The sequence below is a fragment of the Leptonychotes weddellii genome, chromosome 1 (assembly GCF_054177405.1).
Source record: "Leptonychotes weddellii isolate Sample4059 chromosome 1, ASM5417740v2, whole genome shotgun sequence".
NCBI lineage: Eukaryota > Metazoa > Chordata > Mammalia > Carnivora > Phocidae > Leptonychotes > Leptonychotes weddellii.
The window spans coordinates 152,828,980-152,853,489 of NC_138369.1; the positions used below are offsets into that span (position 1 = coordinate 152,828,980).

The 24,510-nt window shown below is 33.4% G+C and overlaps 1 protein-coding gene across 1 annotated transcript in view; it reads right to left on the reverse strand.

Annotated features, from left to right (window-relative positions):
• Window positions 1-17,898: 17,898 nt before the first annotated feature.
• LOC145716138 (ephrin type-A receptor 6-like) overlaps window positions 17,899-24,510 on the reverse strand; it is a 51,185-nt gene continuing 44,573 nt past the window's right edge. Inside the window, exon 2 of the mRNA XM_081798258.1 lies at window positions 17,899-19,344. Coding sequence (XP_081654384.1) covers window positions 18,646-19,344 — 699 coding nt within the window. The 3' untranslated portion in view covers window positions 17,899-18,645. The remainder of the gene's footprint in view (window positions 19,345-24,510) is intronic.

Genomic DNA, 24,510 nt, shown 5'->3' on the forward strand with positions numbered 1-24,510 from the left:
TACAATTGCCATAACATCTTGTTTGGTTAACCACTTTATTATTATGTAATGCCCATCTTTGTCTTTCATTATAGTCTTTGTTTTAAAGTCTATTTTGTCTGATATAAATATAGCTACCTCAGCTTTCTTTTGGTTTCTATTTGCATGAAACATTTTTTTCCATCACTTCACTTTCAGTTTGCATGTCCTTATATCCAAAGTGAGTCTTTTTTATGCAGCATATAGGTGGGTCTTATTTTTTCATCCATTCGGCCACCCTATGTCTTTTGATTTGAAAATTTAGTCCATTTACATTTAATCATTGGCAGTTATGTATTTATTGCTACTTTGTTAATTGTTTTCTGGTTGTTTTTATACTTTCTGTCTGTCCCTTTCTTCTCATCTTACAGTCCTGTGGGACTGCAATTACAAACCTTGCGGTCCTCCAGAAAGGAATGGAGCCTGCTTAAGATTCTCTCTCTCCCTCTATTCCTGCCCCACTCACCCCGCACTCTCTCTAATAAAATAAAAAGCCAGGCAAAAGAGTGCATATTGTATGATCCCCGTGATATAAAATTCTGACAATATGAACTAAAGTACAGAGATGAAAATACAGAGCCATAGTGACTGGCTACAGGCAAGATGGATAAGAAAAGAATTACAAAAGTGCAGGAGGAAATATCTGGGGATGATGGATATGTTCATTATCTTATTTATGCTAATGGTTTCATGGCCATATACATATGTCAAAACCTAGCAAACTGCACACGTTAAAGTATAGCTTATTGTATGTCATTATACTTCATAAAGTTGTTATACATGAGTCTTATATTTATCTCTTGATTTTTAACTGAATTTTACACATTTCATTTTAAAGTATAAAAATCTTTTAGAATGTAAATAATTCTTCATTGTTAGATCTTTTTATATCTAGTTTTTCTTTTTTGAAATTGGGATATTTGTATTAAATAGTTAATAATCTCTTTAAAGCAAAGAGTGTATTTCTGAAAACTCAAGTATAGTTGACCTTTGAACAACAAGGGTCTGGTCCAGTCAAAAATCTGCAAATAATTTTTGACTTTCCAAAACTTAACTACTAATTGCCAGCTGTTGACCAGAAGCCTTACTGAGAACACAGTCAATTAACACATCTTGTATGTTATATGTACTATATACTGTATTCTTACAATGAAGTAAGCTATAGAAAAGAAAATGTTATTAAGAGAATCATAAGAAAAATATAATACATTTACAGTACTGTACTGTATTCATAAAATATTTGCTTGTAAGTGCACCCACACAGTTCAAACCCATGTTGTTCAAGGGTCAACTGTATGATTTTGTGAATCTAAAATGAATGGAAGGCAAAAAGGGGAAAATCACTTCAATTGATCAAAACAAAAGAATCTGAAAAATAATATATTTAATAGTTTAGGGGTAAAGATTAAAGTACAGATTCTGTTCAAAATACTGATATTCAGAGAAATGGTTTTAGACCAGAATTATCAAAAATCTAGATTTTCTCAATTAATTAAAATCAGAAGTGTTTATTGTTGGAAGCTGTACTATTTAAAATCGTAATGAGCAGCTCGCATAATTTAATTTCTATATAAATTACTATTTGAATATAAAAAGTATGTAAACAGTAGTGTAGCAAGAAAATGAAATGGCAAAAATTTTCAACCAGTAGTGATTAAGACCACCAGTTAGAAGATTTTCTGTACATAAAGAATGAGATAATACTGGTATAAAATTTTAAAGCACACAATTGAATTTAATCTTTATTAGCATTATGCTTCTTTTTTCTTCAGTATTTGTGGATCTACATTATTTCTTCTCAATTCATTGTGTTTGTTATGTGAACTATCACATGCAGGGAACTTCTTAGAAAACCAAAACCTACAATAAGCTGCTTAGTAAGACACAATTTCCAGTGTTTATTTGATTCACCACTTTGGGATTTTTCTTCTGTATTTTAAGATTAATAAAGCTGTTGTGTTTATTTTGGGAAGAATAGACAAACTGCAAGATAGCCAAGCAGTACAAATACACTAAAAAAAAGAGCAATACCTGAAGCCATTCTGAAATTTAATGTAAAAGGATTGATTTTTTTTTAAATTTCTCTTAACTCAAAACACTTCTGTCAAATCTTCCAACAGTGACATTTTTCAGTTTCAAATTAAAAAAAAAATCACTGTTTCAAGTGAGCCCAGTAATGCTCTCAGTGACTCAGAGCCACTTAAAATACTTGAGGAGTTGTACTTTTTGGATGTGGGACCATGCTCTCCAGCACCATCCTTGCTAGCAGTGTCCACTCCTCTCCCCGGCCCCTTCCATTCTACATGTGGTTATTTTAACTTATCCCTTTTGATTATCATCATGGGCTCATAGCCTTTCACAAACACAACTTATTTTAATTAATTTTATATATATATAAAATTATATATATGTATTTCTTTTTAACATTGTAATTGTTACAACTTGGAGACTGGGAGAGCTTGAATGACATTTTTGTACTTAAAACACTTACACTTTTATTCTAAAACCATCTTTATTTTGGCATTTAAGATGGTCCAGACAGAGCCTGATGGTCCTCCTATATTAAGAAATGAAATTAGCTGTAATCCAAGCCCTTCCAGATATTTTGGGAAAGAATATAGATGTATGTAATGTTTCTGGGGGAGAAGTTCCACTGATATTTTTTATAACCTCTTTAGTGACAGAGCTGGAAAAAATCATTTTGAGCTTTTATCTTTGCACTAATTTTTCCCATGTAACAAACATCACCCTTGCCTTTCTTACAATGTGAGGTTTCATAAGTAGTATGCCTTTCTTCTACAATGCTTTTGATGTTTTATGATATTTTCTTTTTTAACTCCTAACTTTAACTAAAATTTTCCATGAAAAGGAGTGAAAATAACCAACAATGCCAGTGATTCGGTAGTTACTTTTTTCCCCAATAATAAAACTTCTGTCAATAATCTTTAATTTTGATTTACTTATCCTTGGAGGCTTCATTAGGCCTACTAATGAACTAGGCATCATTTTAATTAGAATTAACACTTTAATCATGTTTATGAATATATATGTAAGACAAACTTTGAAATGATGGCCATCTGGGACTTCAGTCAAGTTGTCATGGCAAAATTAAGACATTTCTCATGAAATACTACTACTCCATGGCCACCAGACAGTAAATAAATAAACATTCATTGTTATCACATTGAGAGGAATTCTCTCAAAAAAAGCATTGCTATCTCCTTTAGGAATTCTTACACACTTTGATCATGCCTTTGAAGTAATGTTCACTTAAAGATATATTTCAGATGCAATGTAGATTTTCTTCAATGTTTCATTAATAGGCATAAGAACTGCATGATATGTTTTCCATTTAGCAGTCAGACCATTAAATTGCATAAGTATCACTAATAACTATAGTTCAAAGATCACAGTCCCTTTTTTAAGAATGCCAGGTATACACACAAAAAAGAATCTTAACAGAAAGCGATGTATTAAACAATTATTTCTCCATTTTTTCCAACCAAGTTTTTGTGTATTTATTCCAGGACATTATTAAAAGAAGGGTGGTAGGGAGAGAGAGAAGAGTGGGGGGAGAGAAGGAGGAGGAGGGATGGAGAAATAAAGGAAGACCTCTTCTATTTGAAGAGCAAGACTCTATTCAAACAGTGAATAGCCCAAGGTATTCCTCAGAATGGAGATGATAATGCTCACCATGAAATACTGAAAATATATTTTAAGATTAAATACCAAATGATTTTTCCAAATCCTTAGTCGTGATGAATTATAATGAATGACTAGAATATCTATCTATATCTAGTTATATTAAAAGACAAGAATAAGAATGACATAAATGTAATCAAAATTCTATAGAAAAGTTTAATTAGGTACATAGTATAAGAAATTTCAAATATAAATGAACATAATGACAAAATATTCATTATGCAGCTTATGCTGATTTCTTCAAAGGCATAAATAAGAGAGATGGGTAGGGGGTAGACAGCAAGAAAGAGAAACATAAAAATAGATGAATGACAAAATAAAGTAATAATAAATTTGCAAGGGGGCACTATTGAAGATATATATCCAAAAAAACTCAGATACATACATAAAGCATTGCACAAACATGCTTTATAATTTAAATCTATTACTTTAGCTGAAAACAAAGGCTTTTATTACATCTTAAACTGGTATAATTTATTGCATATTTTAGTATATTAGTATTTTTATTTTATCTTTGTAAAAAGACACTTCTTCAGGATGATCAAAAATTGGGGAGAATTTTTTAAATACTCATTCTAAATATATTTTATAACATAACAAGCAAAATAAATAAAATTGCGGGCTCTGTGTAAACATGTGTAAAAGCAACAGCTCAATTATTTAAACAGTATTGTATGGCAAGGTCTGCATATATTGAGCGGCAGAGATCTCAGTAATTCACAACAATTCACAGTTCCCAGGATGTAACAGGTATGCAATAAATGTTAAGGTTATGGCCTACATTAATAAACACATATTCAACATTGCTGAAAGTTCAATAAAATCTGAAAGTAGGGAGAAAAAACTGGAACTTACTGGAAATTGAATCTTATAGTTCACATAAAATCTGTTTTTTTGTAATTTCTAAGTAAAAGACAATCTGAATTTTACTTATCATTTGCTCCTGCATATTATTTTACACAAAGAATATAAACTATCAACTCGCTAATTTTTAACAAACACATTTTCAGTGTCTAGCATGGCAGCTAGTCAAGATATTGCTGAGTGATAATTAACAAGCTGTATCAAAGAGAGTTCTTGAGAAAAGGCTTAAAAACAAAAAGTCAACACTGAACCAATACTCTTCTAATGAAAACACACACACACACCCTACATTTTTTACTAACTGATCTTATCTCAGATATTTCTGGATTTTAAAATAAAACTCTGTTTCCCAAAATAAATCAATATGAAATCCCCTATGAATGCTTTTGAAATTATATTCCTTGGCATAGATGCTTTAATAAATAACTGAATAAAAAGATGGCTAACTTTGGAGGAAAACAGTTCCACTAGAGGTTTTATTCTATGTTTAACTGCAAAAATGTTATACCCTAATAATTGGCTCAAAATGAAGCAGCCTCTGCTCATCTGGCCAACACTGTCATTTTTAAGCTTTAGCAAGCACCCTTAGCCTGGGTGACTGATTAACATTTTTTCATGTATCTATAGATCATGCATTCTTTCCTAGAAAGAACAGAGCACCTCTGCACAACCCCCAGGCACTAAGGAACCAGACCCCCTTGCACAACCTCCAAGCACTAAGATAATATCTGTAGTTGGCACAATCGAGTCTGTACATAATCAAGAAAAGTTACAGACCACTGTACTCCCTTTATTGATTAACTACTCTAAACTCCTTTAAAAAAAAAAAAAAAAAAACCCTAGGCCAGGCAGAAACCTCTGTAGTTGGCCTTTGGCCCTCTCCCCAGGTGGCCAGCCTCCTGAATAAAACTCGTATTCCTTTCCAATCAAAACTCTTCTCTTGAGTATTGGCCTTTCAAATGATGGGCAGCTGAACTTGGGTTTTGGTAACAAAAAGAACAAGTTTGATAATTTTATTTATATTTCATAGGGATACATTAATCTACCTACAGGAAAGAGGTTTGCAAACATCATCTGTAAAAAAAAATATTTTAAGTTTATGGGCCGTATGGGATCTGAAGCAACTACTCAACTTCCTTCTTATAGCTTAAAAGCAGCGACAGACAATATAAATGACCACTCTTGGTTGTTCTCCAAAAAACTTTATTTGCAAAAACGGGCTGTGATGGCAAGCAGGCTCTAGTTTGCCAACCCCTACTATAGGGTATTACATGATCCTGACAGAGTCTCTCCTTGACCAAACTTTTAGTCAGGCTCCTTTAAGACCTCTGCTCAACTAGACCCAACTATAGGCTTTGTTTCTGTTCACACAGTTTAGGGTTTTTTTTTAAAGATCTTATTTATTTATTTGACAGAGAGAGACACAGCAAAAGAGGGAACACAAGCAGGGGGAGTGGGAGAGGGAGAAGCAGGCTTCCTGCCAAGCAGGGAGCCCGATGCGGGGCTCGATCCCAGGACCCTGGAATCTGTTAAGCCAAAGGCAGACGCTTAACGACTGAGCCACCCAGGCACCCCATCACACAGTCTAGTTTTAGCAAGTATCTTGCTAAGTCTTAAGTTTAGAGAGAATCCCTCAACCTCAATATTTGGCCACTGTCTTATCTTCTGATATCTGATCACCCTAGTCTGCATTAGCAAGAATCCTACAGATCAGTTCCCTGGAATCATCCCTTACCTCTGATGTTTCCTCTTAGTAATTTTCCATTCACTGACCCCCACCCTAGTCCTTGGCTATAAATTTCCACTTTTCTTGGTTGAATTCATAGTTGAGCTCAATTCCTCTCCTCTATTGCAAAACTCCTTTGTAGTAGCCCCCTAAATAAAGTCTGCCTTACAGTTCTTTAACAGGTGTCTGATAATTTTTTCTTTAACAATATCAAAAATAATCTAAAATTTTCCTTTGATTGACCAAATTTCATATTTCATACCTAGATGATGCCTTCTTAAAAAACAAATAAAAAAAAACAATTTTGGCTGTAAAGTCTCATACTTTCATATTTTTAGTAATGTTTCTCTTTTGCCTTTTTTTAATTCTTCAAAAATTACTGTTTCATCAGAATTGTGAATTTCCATGAAAATCCTAATTTATATCTTACTAATCAGCATCTTTTAGTTGCAACTTTGCCTTAAGTTTCATTTTATGCAACAAGAAATTCTCTGTGGGACTACTATTCCCATAGATTCCCTAAACTAAAGTCCAGTGGAGGTTAATTATACACACTAAAGATGGATTACCTCAACAGTTAAGGTAACGCTTTTGGGACTTAGTAAGAGGTGGTAGTGCGGGCCTTACACCCAAATCATTATTGCTCTCCCCTCCCCAATCTCAACCCCTATTAAGGACCACTGTATTAAATAACCCATCTATTTTCCTCATTAGTGAATTCTATTTTACCACAGATTGAACTATTTCATGTAATTTAGTCTATTTTTTCCCTTTCCACTTGGTACCATTGACAAATATTTTACTTTGTGAGTTAATACTACATATTTTAAATATTTTCCCTTGAATATATTTTAATATTTGCCAGAGTTCTCGCTCACCTTTACTTTTCTTTTCAAATAATCCATAAGTCATTCCATTTATTATTTCATATAAAATTTATAATTATTTCTATTGAGTTCAAAGTGACTAAAACAATGATAAATAAGAATTTTGAGTGTGATTTGTTTATAATTCTAAATTAACATTTATATCTTCCAAATATTTAAGTTTCTCATCCAGGAACACAGTTTCTCATCCAAGAATTATTCTGTTCTTCTTTACATCACTCAAAACACATTTGTACTTCATTGCATTAGACAGAATATCCTCTTGCCAACATTTTAAAAATTTAAGAAAAATGTATAGTTCAACATTAAAGTATTAAATGCATTGAGACCACATAACATTACTTCATTGAATCAAGATGGGTCATCTAAGGAGATATATTATTATATCTCATAAATAAGTTTATAGAGAAATTTTATGGTTACCTCAATAGATGCCAAAGAACTTTTAAAAAAATTTAGCAACCATCATGAATAAAAATATTACTTAATTAATGTATCCTATTTACAGAATAATTTTGGAAAATACACAATTAAATATAGTATTTCATATGCATGGCAAATTAGTTCACATTAAGCAATCTGTAATTACTTGTGAATATAGCCACATATAATTAAACTTTAAGAAGAGTATGTTCTTGGTCATAATGCAATTAGTAAATTAATAAAAAAATATTTAGGAAAGCTCTCACATAATCCATAGTCATTGCCATTTCAAAGTTTTACCAATTAAAATCTTTATAATTAATTTTATTAAAAATATTTAATTGGTCAACATAGAGCTAAAGACTATAACTTTTTTCACTGTGGTAGGGCAAAAAATAACCCATCCTGAATTGTAGTTAACTTTAAAACAGGCATAGAAATAAAACAAAAAAATAAGGATATCAGTCATCTTAATAAAAAGACAAAAAAAATACAGTGATTCTATTTAAAGACTTCTATCCCAATCGTTGTTTATCTCTGTCCAAAGAAATAGGGTTTGCATCTTTCAAGAGGTTTTCATGACTTTTTATAGCAGTCACTTTTGATGCTGTCAAACAACAGGAATAAATCATGCTTTCTCCTTGTCTACTGTTGAAGATAAAGCAGAGCTTGTTTTTATGCTCCCAGCGTTCCCATCAGTTTTGGTACTGCATGCTTCTTTATATGGTGATAGTCCTTGTATATAGCAACTGGCAATTGGAAATCTCCATCCCTTTAAATTTATCACCACTCTACAGTTCTCTGTAAAACTGAGACTAAATACTATATTCCTTATTTACTGGAACTCATTCTGAAAACAGGTAATTTGTCCTAAGCTCAGACTGAAAATAGTAACTGGTTATCAAAGTTTATTGTTCACACAGAATCATGATAAGAAGCTATATCTATTGGGGCGCCTGGGTGGCTCAGTTGGTTGGGCGACTGCCTTTGGCTCAGGTCATGATCCTGGAGTCCCGGGATCGAGTCCCGCATCGGGCTCCCTGCTCGGCAGGGAGTCTGCCTCTCCCTCTGACCTTCCTCCCTCTCATGCTCTCTGTCTCTCATTCTCTCTCTCTCAAATAAAATAAATAAATAAATAAATAGAAGCTATATCTATTATTAAATTTTTCTACTGTATAGTATATGTAAAAAAAGAAAAAAAATCAAGTACAATAAAAGAATTACTTCTTCAAAAGGCTATGTATGTAATTGAGAACATGAGTGTCTATTTAATTCTAAGTCATTATTTCAAAGGACTCAAAAAAATATATATACATTTTTAAGATTTTATTTATTTGACAGAGAGAGATACAGCGAGAGAGAGAACACAAGCAGCGGGAGTGGGAGAGGGAGAAGCAGGCTTCCCGCGGAGCAGGGAGCCCAATGCGGGGCTCGATCCCAGGACCCTGGGACCATGACCTGAGCCGAAGGCAAACGCTTAACAACTGAGCCACCCAGGAGCCCCAAAGGACTCAAAAATATTAAGGACGTCCCCCAATGTCATCCCCAATGTGTATTTGAGTTTATAACTAAATCCCAGGTAATTATAGTAACTGTTATTATAAATGAAATCAAGAATGCTCTTCTCACAAAGGATCACAAGATATCTTAAACCAAAGTAAACATATTAAATGTATTTATATCAGATACCTTATTCTTCTACCTTGTTTCACCCACTCCTTTTTCTGCATCAAGTTTTTCCTTTGATGCTTGTTTTTCTAAGAATTATGTTGTCCTTTGAAATATACTTCCCTAGAGCTTAAATATGTAAATATCTGAAAATGCAAATTACTACACTTTTGTTCATATGGAGAATACAGTCAATCATACCTCTGTAGTTCCAATGGCAGCTATGAATATATAATAAAAAAATTTATAACATAAAATTATTCCCAAATTTTAAAATGTATAATTTTACTATTTATAGTTATGATATAGTTGGAATATGATTTAATCGGAATTATTTTCAGATTTAATAAATATATTTTATTATTATATTGTATTTCTATAAAATGAAAAGTGAGATCTTTTTCTTCTCTGGTAAAATTTTGTCATTATGTCTTCAATGTACTATATAATATTCCAGTGGTTTATCCTGAATGTTCTCTGCTGCTATTTGTGGATGCTATGTAGAAATAATCACCCCTTCTTCAAAATAGTTGAATCCTATTTTTTTCCATGAAAAGAAAGTAGGTTTGGATTTATGAAAGTAACTTTTCTTTTTTTTTTTTTAAGATTTTATTTATTTATTTGAGAGAAAGAGAGTGCAGGAGCACAAGCGGGGTGGGGGGCAGAGGGAGAGGGAGAAGTGGGCTCCCTGCCGAGGGAGCTCATGCAGGGCTTGATCCCAGGACCTGAGATGAAGACCTGAGCCCAAGGCAGATGCGCTTAACCAACTGAGCCACCCAGGTGCTCCGGAGTAACTTTACTTTTAATGTTTAATTTAACATGATTAGCATCTTAGAAGAGAAGCATCTGAATAAAGTGGCAAGTAGATAAATTAATAAATAAGACACGCTTGAAAACTATGTCAAAGAAAGAACTTTGGGTGTGGACTTCTGTGTGTAGTTTTAGCACATGGAACTGACAAATAGATTAAAAGACTACTTTGAGTTTTAGGAAATTTTATTGCCAACAAATCATGAGTCTGGTCTAAAAGAGCCTATAGCTGTAAAATGATCCTCAAGCTCTCAAAACAGATTATCATAAAACAGTATGAAAGCTGTTCACAACCACCAATAGCTACTTCAGAAATTGTGAGGATGATAAAAGCAGCTTACAGATAGTAGAGTCAATGGCCATCGAGAACAATGGGTAAGAGTGTCGCAGTGAATTTAATGCTGTATCTGTTCCGAGGTTCTTCACAATGCCTGCCCATCACTGCTATGGCTGTGTTTATTCTCCTTTCTTAATGGGAGTTTTCTATTTATTTCAAACATTGTATGTTTTGTTAGGGGCAGGTGGAGTTTTATTCAATCTGTGTGTTACCAGTTGACAAGAAGACATATTTTAACCTGATGGAGAAAATTCTGTATCACCAAATATATGAGGATGAACATACACGAATTGTGGGTGAAATGGCAGATTATTACAGAGATGACCAAGTATCTACAAAAACTGGGGCTTCCTCTTCCATGACAGAGAATCATTGTTGGAAAGTGACTACTACTGAGCCAGGGACAGCATTTTACATCTTACCCCTATTTGCAGCTGGTTGTGACCGCATAACTAGTTCTCACTGATGGTATGTGAAAAGAAATGATGTGTCTTTTCATATCTGAGTTGGTTAAAAAGCAACATGTGCCTTCTTCAATCTCCTTTTACAATTTCTGAGCTGGACACAGATAACTACAAAACTCTTAAAGAGATGGTTGGTCCACTAAATTCAAGCCTGGATCCCTGAATCGTTGTTTTGGGTGGAACTCCTGTCAACCAGGAATACCAACATGAATTCTTTGGTAAATTTATTAGTGCCCTTAAGTTTCCTCTATATAAGGCCTCAGGGAGCAGAATTAGTACAACTACAAAATCCAAATTAAAAAAAAAAAAAAAAGACACAGAAACAAAAAACAAGTTAGACTACAAGTAACAATTCCAAAGTACACACACAATTGACACTAATGCTTAAAAATACAGCCAATGCACTAAGATCAGGAGATTAATTTAGACAGAACTGCTTTAAAAAATAATTTTAGTGTGATTAAGATCTGTAAAGAATAAAATAACATCTGTAAAAGAGAAAATTATGAAACAAATCAGGCAGAATAAAAAAAAAAAGCAGGAAATAAAAAAAATGAATAGCAAAAACCAGTAAAGATAAAAATAACTCAATAGGTGAGATAAACTTAACTAGGTGTGGTCAGAGTGAAAATTCATAACCTGGAAATTAGTGCCAAATTTAAAATATTTTAAAAAATCAAAGACAAAGAGGATAACATTGAAAGTCTCTAACAAATACCTAATATGTATTCTTGAAATAGAGAACAGAAAAATGTTACACACACACACACATTCTTAGTTAAAAAAATGTGAATCATGAAAACATAAAGGCACACCAGTTACATCATAATGTTGAAGACCAAACATATGGAACCTATAATCTCCCAAGTAATGAGAATTAGAAGAACATTAGCAACTATAGTTTCAATAGATTCTCATGGACCAGGAAATAATATTTTCAGAATGTTGAGGAAAAATAACAGCCAAACAAACAATCTTTGAAAAAGGAGGTTAAAAAATAAAGATATTTTTAGATATCCACTAAATGAAGAGTTTAAATACTTACAGTACCTTGTCAAAAGATCTATCAAAAAATATATTTCAGCAAATAGAATCTTGAATCCAGATAACAGGAGATAATAATAGAAAAAAAGAGCAAGCATAAAAACTTAATATATCTTGATGTATCTAAGTGTTGACTTTATAAATCTCTTAATTTTGTTTCTTTAAAAGGTAGAAATTTAAAAATTTCAAACTGATAGCAATTTCAGTGGGTGACATGGCATACTATGTTTGAAAGGTGAATAGAGATGTTAAATAATTTTATCTTCTTTTGAAGTATTTGTGTTAAGAAAGTATTTTTTTAAAAATTAAAGATAGGCTCTATAGAAATATGAATTTTAGCATTCAAGTTAGCAGAGAGTAAAATAGGTACTAAAATTGAAGTTAAAATTTGGTTAAAATAATACACTAAAAATGATCATTTCAAGCCAGCTGATGTTTTAACCTGTTTTTAAAACTGTGACAAAGGACAAAATATAATTACTTAAATTTACTCTTTCTTGGCAATAATACCTTCTATTTTTAGACTCATTGGAGTCTCTTGATTTCATATTCTTCTCAAGCTGGATGAAAGTCAGGAATTGCTTCATGAAAAAGCAGCTTTATTTGGAATTGAAGGCTATATTGTAAGAGTTTATATTTAGTTCTGAGAACCTTTAGAAAGTGAAAATACTATTTGGGCCAGTAAGTATGCCTTTTATTCTGATCCCAATCTCACCTTTTAGCTTTCCATCATATCCTCATACCCCCTTATTTAATGCCAGCAAATCTTGGTGTCTCAAAATTTCTTTATGCTCTCTGCTTCCACAGTCATCTCGGATAACATGATTAGACAGAAGATCATAAACACAGAGCATAAATGTTTCTGAACTGCAGTAGAGGACAGAGCCATGAACCCTTAATAACAACACTCTTCAGGAGCTCAAATCAATAGCTATGTCACCAAAGGCCCTGTATATCTCATTCACTTCTGTGAACAATAACGCAATGGTTTGAGAACTGCCACCATCCTTTCCTCCTGAATTTTAAAGCAGCACTAGAGAAAAGAAATAAAAGCATATACCTAGAAAGAGGAAGAGTTTTAAAAAATCCTCAATGTTTCAGAACCTTTATTTTTCCACAGCCAAGTGTTATTTTGTTAAATTATATTCATGTGATTGTTAAAGGCTTGAAGAATATATCCTTGCAGTATATATGTATATGTGTGTGTGTATATATAGATACATATATTTTTTCTCAGCAGCTGTAAAAACCCAAACTCTATTATCTCTAAGTACAAGTGCCACTGTCTTAATGAGGTTTATTTTAAATTAATATCCAAAAGGAATTTATTAGAAATTCATGTCACTTCAAAACTCACAACTGAACAAAAATTGCATTCAATTTTTCATGTTAATTGTTTCCAATTATTTCTTCCATAGTGTTAAAATATTTTTAGATATATGCAGTGAAAGACTATTTGATGTAAATTAATGCTTTATGAATCAACATTATTTTTTAATTCAAGCCCTTCATGGAATAAATTAAGACAATTAAAAAAATAAAATCTATAATATCAATATGCCCAAGTATGATAGTTTTAATTATAAACCTATAAGATAAAATTAAAATAGTTATGAAAAATAAGTTGAGATTTGAGCCAAGGATAAAATACTGCTTATTATATATAAGAGCATAACCCAAATTACTGTGATTGGTTTTAATTTTTTTTCTTATTATGTTAATCACCATACATTACATCATTAGTTTTTGATGTAGTGTTCCATGATTCATTGTTTGCATATAACACCCAGTGTTTGGTTTTAAATTTTAGCATATTCACTTAATGTAATATTTATGTCTGTTTAAACCTGATTGATAGCAAGAATAAGAGAACCTCTCCCTTTTATGCTTCTAGAATTTGTATCTAGACATGCTTAACAATATTATAGAGAAATGAATCACATGTTCTAACATTCAGTAGGACAACTTTTAGGATAAAATATTATGATAAATTATTTAAATGCAAATAAATACACATTACTCATAACATAATGATAGTATGGGTATCATAGATTAATTCTATTTTAAACCAGCTTATTGTGTTTTCACCACATAACAAATCAAGAGTTCTCAAATCCATTCAAGTAAATTATCAAAATCCCTAAGACCTCATTATAATGTTTCCTATTTATCATATTTTATATCAAAGTTCCAGGTAAGTCCATACTTTTTCCATTATTCTCAGTAGCCTGAATTTCAGAATAGATGTTTAGATACTATTCTAATTGTGTTCATATCAGATTCCAAAAAATAAACATGGACAAAAAGGGCCTAATGAATGATCAATAACTTAGGGCTCCTCTGCACTGGTGGATAGGCAGGAAAAGTTAAATAATCAAGATAAGGGTATGGATGCTTGGAATGAGGAAATCAAAGAGAAACAGAAAGAGAAAATTGAGGAATGGGAGAAGAGATGGAAATATGGAGTGAAAACACAAGGACCAGACTAAAAAATATTTAGGCTTTAGATCTTAGTCTAGTATCAATTTGAGTGGTCCCAGGGAATAAAATTCCATCCTCAGTAATTTAGTATCCTGATTTATAAAATGAGGGATAAAGATATTTTTTAAAGATTTTATTTATTTATTTGAGAGAGAAAGAGAGAGTGAACGAGAGAGCACAAGCAGGGGGAGTGGCAGAGGGAGAGGCAGAAGCAGGCGCCCCACCGAGCAGGGAGTTCGACGGTGGGACTCCATTCCAGGACCCTGGGATCATGACCTGAGCCAAAGGCAGATGCTTAACTGACTGAGCCACCCAGGTGCCCTAGTATAAAGATATTTTTTAGAACTTTCCAGATCTAAAGCAACCAGATCTACTGCAAACCTTCCTGAAGAAAACTTTCCTATTTCACAGAAATGAGAAGAAACAAAGCACTCTGTAGGTATACCAACTGTGTCTGCATTTAAGTACTAAGTAGAGCTTGGTTCTCAGTGCCTTATGATCATTCATATCGATAAATTTCTTACCCTTAATTACACACATATTTTTAAAATACTCCTCCTTTATCAGACAGCCCTGGTGAAACAGACATATAAATAGTTCTTGTAAATAATGAGGATGAAAATAAATAGGAAAGAAGGAAGGAAGGAAGGAAGGGAGGGAGGGAGGGAGTAAGGGAAGGAAGGAGGGGCTGACTCAGAGGGCCAACCCAAGAACCACAGAAGGAAGCCAAGAACCACAGAAGGAAGCCAAGAACCACAGAGAACCAATCCCAGGGAGCAGAACTGGGATGCAATCAAAGAACATTCCCTGCCCTTATTATAAGAGATCCTGACAACATTCAGCTGGATTTCAGAATCACAGTGGACCAGTGACAGCTGTGTTCCCAGCCCTTAGGAATGGGAGAATCTTTTACAATTATTCTATCCCTATCCCATGTGTACTGTGTGTGTGAGGAACAATAACTTATCTTTTTAGTTCTTAGTTGTCCAGGTCAAGAGGAACTTGAGCTATGAAGCTTCATTTACATCTGGACCTGATTTTTAATCGTGTTTCTCTGGACTTAAACATGATGCCATAATGGAATAAATATTTGGGAGGATGTGGGGTTTTGTGCATGAAGGAGGGACATTAATCATGAGAATCCAGAGTGGGCTGTGGTATACTGTCACATTGGCTTTCAGGTATTCACTCCCTTGTAGAGTACCCCCTCATATACTCTTTATTTGGCCATTGAAAAACTCCCTCTAAAGGCAGCCACTGTACCGTAAAAAACCTTAGACCAGATTCTTAAATGATGAGACACTAAATACAAAGAACTCTGGAAGAGGAGAGGTCATCTTAGACATTCTAGCTCTGGTCAACCTCACAGCTGAATTCAGCTGCATTAGTGACCTTTGCTTACCCTAAAGCAAAAGAACTACCCAGTTGAGCCTTCAGAAATTATAAATCAGTGTGGTTTTAAGCTAGTAAGTTTTGGGTTCTTTCATCTCAATAACAATAGATAACTAAACCATAAGGTTTATTTGTATTTTTCTCTACCACTTACCAAAGTGATTAATAGATAAGTAGGTATTCAAAAATGTTAATAGCTCAAATAAATTAAATGTTCTAACAAAACAGATCAGAAGAAATGATACCAAGATACCGTTTTTTCTTCTCCAGTTATACACCCACCCACACATTTATATCTCACATTACATATGTGACCATATACTATCTGAGCTATGATTTTATTCGTATAACTTCCAATTAATTGGCCACTTAGCTTACATGTAATTCAGAGATTTGGTTGTGAAATAAGTTGTTGACAGATGGCAATAGAATCTGATAAAAATTATCATCAAAGGAAATAAAGAAGCAATGCAAAACATCAAAAACAGAGTACTTAAATAAGTACTCTGAAATGGAGACTGGTGGTAGTGCAAGTACCTCTTTCAAAATATGAGGTCTCTACATCCACTCTGGCTTCCTCTGTGTTTGTAAATAGCAATTTGTTGTATTAAATTGGAACCACGCAGATGTGTGTGTTTTTATTAGTTCTCCATATACTTTATCATGAGTTGATCAGAACCACTACTTTATTTATGGATAAGGAAACTGTGATTTCAAAGTTAATAAGCCATGGATTTAGAATCTAAGCTTAATTCTTCCAATTTCTGCCATCCACTACAAGGAAATGATGAACATTTATACTGTACCCACTCTCTTATGTTTCTACAATCAAATAAGTTAAAATAAAGATAACAAGCCACAAAAACAGATGAGTCTACACAAGCTGATAATGATTATCATTTGTCTAAAATCATCCTTACCCAACAAATGAAAGAATTTTAAGACATATAAGAATGAAATTCACAGAATAAACAGATTAAGAAAAAACATGTAGCCATCAATAATTGTCACTACCTCTTATTCTGTGATTAATACCATAAAAATACAAATATTCAGTAAAAGTTAATCACGCAAGGCCTGAGAATTATTCTTTGCATATTTTAAAATATTTTTTTTACCATATTTTTTTTTACCATATTTTTGCCAATGAATGCCCAGCTTCTACCTAATTTCCCAAATGTGGGAAAACTACATTGTTAGTATGTGTAATGTTTTATCCTCAGCTCTTATTACCCTCTTAATCCCACTGATTATTCACATATATTAATTTTTCTTTAGCTTATTTTCCAATGTATAGAAATGTTTTATAAAGCCTCTTCAAAGAATCATTTCTGACTATTCCATTCTAAATCTTTGTTATAGGGGAATAAAAATTTTGAATTCAATCTATATTGATAAAGTTGAATGAAACATCTTTTAATAATTAAATAGTGGAGAAAAGCCGATTCATGCTTTATAAAAATTATACTACAGATTCTGTGCAAATATTGATATTTTTAGACAACCAAACATAACCATCATTGGAAACTCTAGTGAGTTTCAACATTCAAGAACCGGAGTGTTTTATAAATAGATAAAACCTTTAAAAATTCACAGGTACTTTTTATGACCCTTACATTTATACAAGTATGTTTTTTTCTTATTTTTATTTATTCTTATTTATCATTTTAAAGAACATGAATATAGCACCAACAAAGAAGTCAATAAATTCAATATGATACAGAAAACAAACTTATAAATCATTCACCATTAAGAGGGAAATAACTGTATTATGTTACTATTTATCATGCCATAATTTTATTTCTATATTTGTGTTTTGATTACAAGTCCTAAATCCAAACACAATTGATGTATATTATCTTTGTGTAAAAATTTTTAAACGTATAAATTTATTAGATTAATAAGCCCTCACAAAATGATACACATAGAAAGACAAAATCTTTGATCTTGAAAATTACAGGTATTTTATTACCATAACAATGTGAAAGGTATGGTTCTAAACTTAATTAACATTGTGTTTTGTTAATATTTCCTGACAGATCTTACACAAATACTAGTATTACAACAACTAAAAGGTAATTTGTTATATGGTGGGAAATTGTACTTACTAGTAGCAAAAGATAGGGGCACCTGGCTGGCACAGTCTATTAAGCATCCAACTCTTGGTTTCTGCTCAGGTCGTGATCTCAGGGTCCAGGATTGTAACTGTCTCTCCTTCTCCCTTTGCCCCTCCCCACCGTGCATGTGTGCATGCACTCTCTCTCTCAAATAAATAAGTATTAAAAAAATAGTAGCAAAGATAAATTAAGCTCTAACACAGCAGTATTCAATCACCAAACACATAACACCTGCATAAACTATTATGTATGTTTTTGAAACACATATGTGAATTCCTCACTTATTTAAATATAACTTCATCTTATCTAGGTACTATTCAGTTACTACAATTCAACATGAAAGAAAGAATTGTTTTCAAACTATCTTTAAATGCCAGATTCTCTGTAAGTCATCAAACATGAAATTTGAGCAAATATCCATTTTGAATCCCTTTTGTTTTTTGTTGCTGCTATTGATGTTGTCTTACTTTATAAAAATTAGGTGAATACAGCCATTCATATGGCTTAACTACTTTATTGAAGTCAATATGGAGGAACACTTGTCATGGTATGCAACTTATTTTACATTTTCATATACCCTTTCTAAGGGGAAAAATAATAAGAAACTATCTTATAATTAATAATTTCTTCCACAATCAGTTCTGCCAGTAATAGCATTTGAAAATGTATTATTTGAAAATAAATGTAAAACTTCATCTTTTTAAAATGTCATTTAAATGCATGATAAATTGAGAGTTTCTTTCTTACCGTGGCAAGAACCTTCAATTTCTTCATATCCTGTACTGCAGATACACCTTCCAAGGGGAACCAGCCAATCTCCATCAGCTCCACAATATAGTTTAGGAGTATCACGCTCTTCCGCACTCTTCACACAAGAGCCCCTTACTTCAACCAAAGAAGAAGAATCAACCCTTGGGATGGTGTCGGGAAACATAGCCAAGTTACGAACAGTGAAGGGGCACTTTTTGTAGAAAACACGGACTGAGACCAGGGCAATGCACGCCCCAATGTCTTGAAAAGCCAGATAAAATCCTTTCCTTTCTATAGGCCCCACCTCACGGATTTCCGTGTTTAGCTTCAGGATGCGATCACCCAAATCCATCTGTGTAAAACTTTCATCAGCAGCAATTGTGTCAATCTTTGTATATTGGCTTGGCTTGAATTTAATTCCATGGGACTCATCTGATTCCACATAATACAGATTAAATGTTTCTTTGCAAGTCCCCAAAACCCATGGGATGCTGTTACAATCCCTCAATGTAAACTTCATTTCCACATAAATTTTCTGAGCTGCGTCACGGGAGATCCAGTTCGTACGAAGCCAGTTGTTTTGGTTTGGTTCCATTACATTGCATACCTGGTAGGTGTGAATGGGCCTATTGTGTTCATCCATTTCAGTGATAGCATCCCACTGCAAGAAAAAAAATCAAATGATTATAAAACCACAGTGGTTAAACAGATATGATTCCTTCCAAAATTTTCTGTTTTAGTGAAGAAATATATATAAAAAGGATAGAAATGAAGCTATTCAAAGCAACAATGCAGGAGGATTTTAACCATGAACCTCTGGTTAAGAGTGTAGGTTCTGGACATACCAACTGTCCTGGTATGAACCTTGCTTTACTACGTATTAGTTGTATGACCAAGGGCTACTTACTTTAACCTCTTGTTTCCTTAACTGTAAAATGGAACTGATAATAGTACATGTTTCATAGAGTTGTTGTAAGGTATGTTACTTAATATACGTAAAACAATGTAAATAGTTCCTGGTACACTATACAAATGTAAAATAGCATCCATTATATGATCAAAATAAATAGACTGATGACAAACACAGTGGTTACCCACCTGCCTTCATATCCAATCGGCCACAAATTGAGATATGTTTAGCAGTATTCAATTAAATATTTACATGTCTACTGATAGAAAATAGACATAAATAAGGTCATAGATTTATGCAAGAAATATTTATGAGACACTATTCTGGACACTGGGAATACAGTAGTGAACCAGCTGAACCCTGCTTTTATGGAGCTTACTTCGAGTGAGGAGAGAAGATAAAAACTGTAAATGAGTAAACTGAAAAATATGGTAGAAAGTACAATGGGAAAATTAAGGCAGGGAGATGGAGAAGAGGGCTGCCATTTTAAATCGGGTGGCCAGAAAACGCCTTTCTGAGATGGTGACATTTAAGCAATGTCATGGAGGTGAGAGAGTGAACCCTGTCAAGAGGAAATAGTAAGTACAAATACCCTTAGTCAGGAGTATACAGGTCTATCTTAGGAACAGTATGAATGGGCCCTGGAAGCACACTAGGTAACAGGACAGAAAGAGAAAGGACAAAAATAAAGCCTTTAATAAAGCATTTTAAAAAACTTTAGCTTTTACTCTGAGCTGCATCATTGGATTATCTTCACTTCTACATGTTGACATTGAGCATTCTGCCACCTATATTCATATAAAACTTTGTTTATCCTTTTTTACAAATTTAATAAAAATCTCTAAGTACCTTGAAATAAACTGGCATTGTCGGTATTTACACATCTAAATATTGATAATTCCAAATTATAAATAGAGAATGTAAGTGTATTTTATTTGTATAGTAATAGTGATAATTTTCAATAGATTTAAAAAGACATTCTGGTAATTTTATAGCCTTTTTGGGAAAACATGGCATTCATCATAGTTTCTCATTTCTATTAAAGTATCCTGGAAATAAAATATTTTCTATAGTGATTAAGTATTTTATTTCTCACTACCATACTTCAGTGATTTATAAGATTATTTAACACATCCTGTTTGCAGTTTCTTACTTTAATTGGCTGTAGAGAGTCACTTAATCAAGACTAGTTGAATTTCACTTAGCAGTTTCTAATAGAATGGCTACTTTCTTTAGTCTATAGGACAGTTATGACACTAACCACTTTCAATATCTACTGTGTATTTCCACGAAGAAAGAATTTATGTTATCATGCAACCTTAAAAACAATCTGCTTCTAAAAATTTTGTTTATAAGTTGCTAACTTGAACTTCATAGGATATTTTCCAGGAGAAACAAAAAGTTCCTTTGGGACTGTGGATGTAATTTTGCAAAACATCCTTGATAAACATAGGAGTTATCCAATAATCTCATGAAGATACATGCAATTACCCATCTAAATGTTTTTCATTCTAGTGATCATGGGTCTTAACTTAAACTTAAGGCAAACCACTATCATAGCTCATCTTAAAGGCAAACTAACCATTCAGAATATAAGCAGTGAAGCAAGATGCAAATAATAAAATCTGTAAACTACCAAAATCAGTATCCAAAATTCTAAGGATTTCACCCACTGGAGAACATCAGAGGTACTCAACCAAGGATTATTCCAATTTTAGAAAATTTTCTAATCAGAACTGATTTTGTTTCTCAGGAAATGCATGTAATTATTATGGTCTACACTGCATCCTCTACTCTCCCATATAGAAGTATGGAGCTATATTCTCAATAAATTCTGTTTGAATAATTATATTTTAACACCTTCACACTATACCCCTTCACATTAATAAAAAGTATTAACCATGCTTATCACAATCAATTCTCCCAAAATATCATATTTAACTAAAATGTCAAAAATTGCCTCTTATGACAAAAAAAAATCCTGAAATCATTTCATATCTTTATTTAAAAATGTGTGGGTTTGGAGGAAAAATGTTTAGGTGGAAAGAAAGGTCAGGAATGGGAACAATATAACATACACTCACTGAATCAAAAGTTATATGAACCAAGGGATGAGGAAATGACAAAATATACACAAAGAATGAGAAATGTGGTTCTTCTCAAAAACACTCCATAAAAATTCTTAATAAAGTGGTGCATCATTTTCTGGGTTAAATTTGTGATATTCAATGGTCAGTAGTGTTTCTTCTCTCTTTAATTTTTATAAAAGAAGTCAGAATTAGATTTGGGTACCAAAATAGTTAAAACAGATCAGCTGTTAAATTTCATCTTATCCAAAAATATTGAAAGTAACTGAAATTAAATTTTTAAATTTGAATCTAATTAAAACAAGAATATAAATTCAATATTGGTATAAGATCTAGAAGACTATGAAGTTTGCTAAAAATATTAACATAAGCAGATGTAGAATTGGTTTGATATTTTAATCATAATATAGCCTTCAGAAATATTACACATACACATAGCTATATTTTTGTTTACACAGTTATACAAACTTTTTGTTATAATTTTCAAGTACTAAAATAGGTCTCTAAAATTGTGGAGTCCACAGTAAGAATGGGAATATGAGGCTCACAGACCATATTTCTAAATATGTTAAAATGATAAATCATTCTTTAAATCAGATCAAATTCGGGGCACCTGGGTGGCTCAGTCGTTAAGCAGCTGTCTTCGGCTCAGGTCATGATCCCAAGTCCTGGGATCAAGCTCCGCACTGGGCTCCCTGCTCAGCGGGAAGCCTGCTTCTCCCTCTCCCACTCCCCCTGCTTGTGTTCCCTCTCGCTGTGTCTCTCTCTGCCAAATAAATAAATAAAATCTTTAAAAAAAATAAATCAGATCAAATTCTAAGTATGTTCTCTTTGTCTAAGTTGCAAAGATACCTTCATAAAAACATGGAAGGCCAGGTTCAAATTTAAAACACTTGGCCTTTGAAAAAACTAACTTTTGGGACTACATCAAAATAAAAAGCTTCTGCAGAGCAAAGGAAACAACCAACAAAACTAAAAGACAACCTACTGAATAGGAGAAGATATTTGCAAATGACATATATGAAAAAGGGTTAGTAGCAAAGATATATATAAAAAAATATGCATCTCAACACCAAAAAATAATAATAATAATAATCCAAATGGGCAGAAGACATGAACAGACATTTCTCCAAAGAAGACATCCAAATAGCCAACAGAAACATGAGAAAATGCTCTGCATCACTCAGCATCAGGGAAATACAAATCAAAACCACAATGAGGGGCACCTGGGTGGCTCAGATGATTAAGCCTCTGCCTTCGGCTCATGTCATGATCCCAGCATCCTGGGATCGAGCCCCGCATCGGGCTCCCTGCTCAGCGGGGAGCCTGCTTCTCCCCCTTCCTCTGCTTCTTCCCCTGCTCATGCTCTCTCTCTCTCTGTATCTCTGTGTCTCAAATGAATAAATAAAATCTTTAAAAAAAAAAAAAACACAATGAGATACCACCTCATACCTGTCAGAATGGCTGAAATTAACAATACAAGTAACAACAGGTGTTGGTGAGGGTGTGGAGAAAAGGGGAACCCTCATGCACTATTGACAGAAATACAAATTAGTGCAGCCACTGTGTAAAACAGTATGGAGGTGCCTCAAAAAATTAAAAAGAGAACTACTCTATGATCCAGTAACTTCATTACTGGGTATTTACCCAAAGAATACGAAAACACTAATTCGAAGGGATATATACATATATACATACCCCATGTTTATTGCAGCATTATTTACAATAGTCAAACTAAAGAAGCAGCCCAAGTGTCTATCAATAGCTAAATGGATATAGATATGGTATATACATGCAATGCAATATTATTCAGCCATAAGAAAGAATGAAATCTTTCCATTTGCAACAACATGAACGGAGCTGGAGAGTATAATGCTAAATGAAACAAGCCAGTTAGAGAAAGACAAATACCCTATCATTCCACTCATATGTGGAATCTAAGAAATAAAACAAATAAACAGAACAGGGGGAAGGGGAAGAGAGCCAACTTAAAAACAGACTCTGAACTATAGAGAACAACCTGATGGTCACCAGAGCGGGGGTGAGTAGAGGGATGGGGGAAATAAGTGAAGGGGATTAAAAATGTTCTTATTCTTGATGAGCACTGAGTAATGTATGGAACTGTGGAATCACTATATTGAATACCTCAAACTAATATAACACTGTATGTTACCTACACTGGAATTAAAATTTTAAATGTAAAATTTAAAAAATCAAATCGAATACTTGTCCTTTGAGTTCTATTTTAGCATGTGTAGCCCATAGAGAGACAGCCCTGAACCTTAGCCAATCCCACTTCTCTTTGCTTCCCTGACTCTAGCTCTACTCCATATCATGAAAGGCTTCACATATGCACATATATGAGCATCCCAGCCCTCATGTCCAAGCTGTGCCCCTCCCCTGCTACAAAAAGCTGTCAATTTTGGCCTTCTAATCAATCTAGGTTGAACATACCAGTGGCACTGTACAGCCACTGGAGGATGGAGCCCAATAAGAAGCCATGAAGTTCTTATCAGTGAGATCATATGATACATGTCACTGATAGGAATTCTTAATCTCAGGAAACAAACTGAGGGTTGCTGGAGTGGTGGGGGGTGGGAGGGATGGGGTGGCTGGGTGATGGACATTGGGAGGGTATGTGCTATGGTGAGCGCTGTGAATTGTGTAAGACTGTTGAATCACAGACCTGTACATCTGAAACAAATAGTACATTATATGTTAAAAAAAAAAAGAAGATAGTAGGAAGGGAAAAATGAGGTGGGGAATCGGAGGGGGAGACAAACCATGAGAAACTATAGACTGAGAAACAAACTGAGGGTTCTAGAGGGGA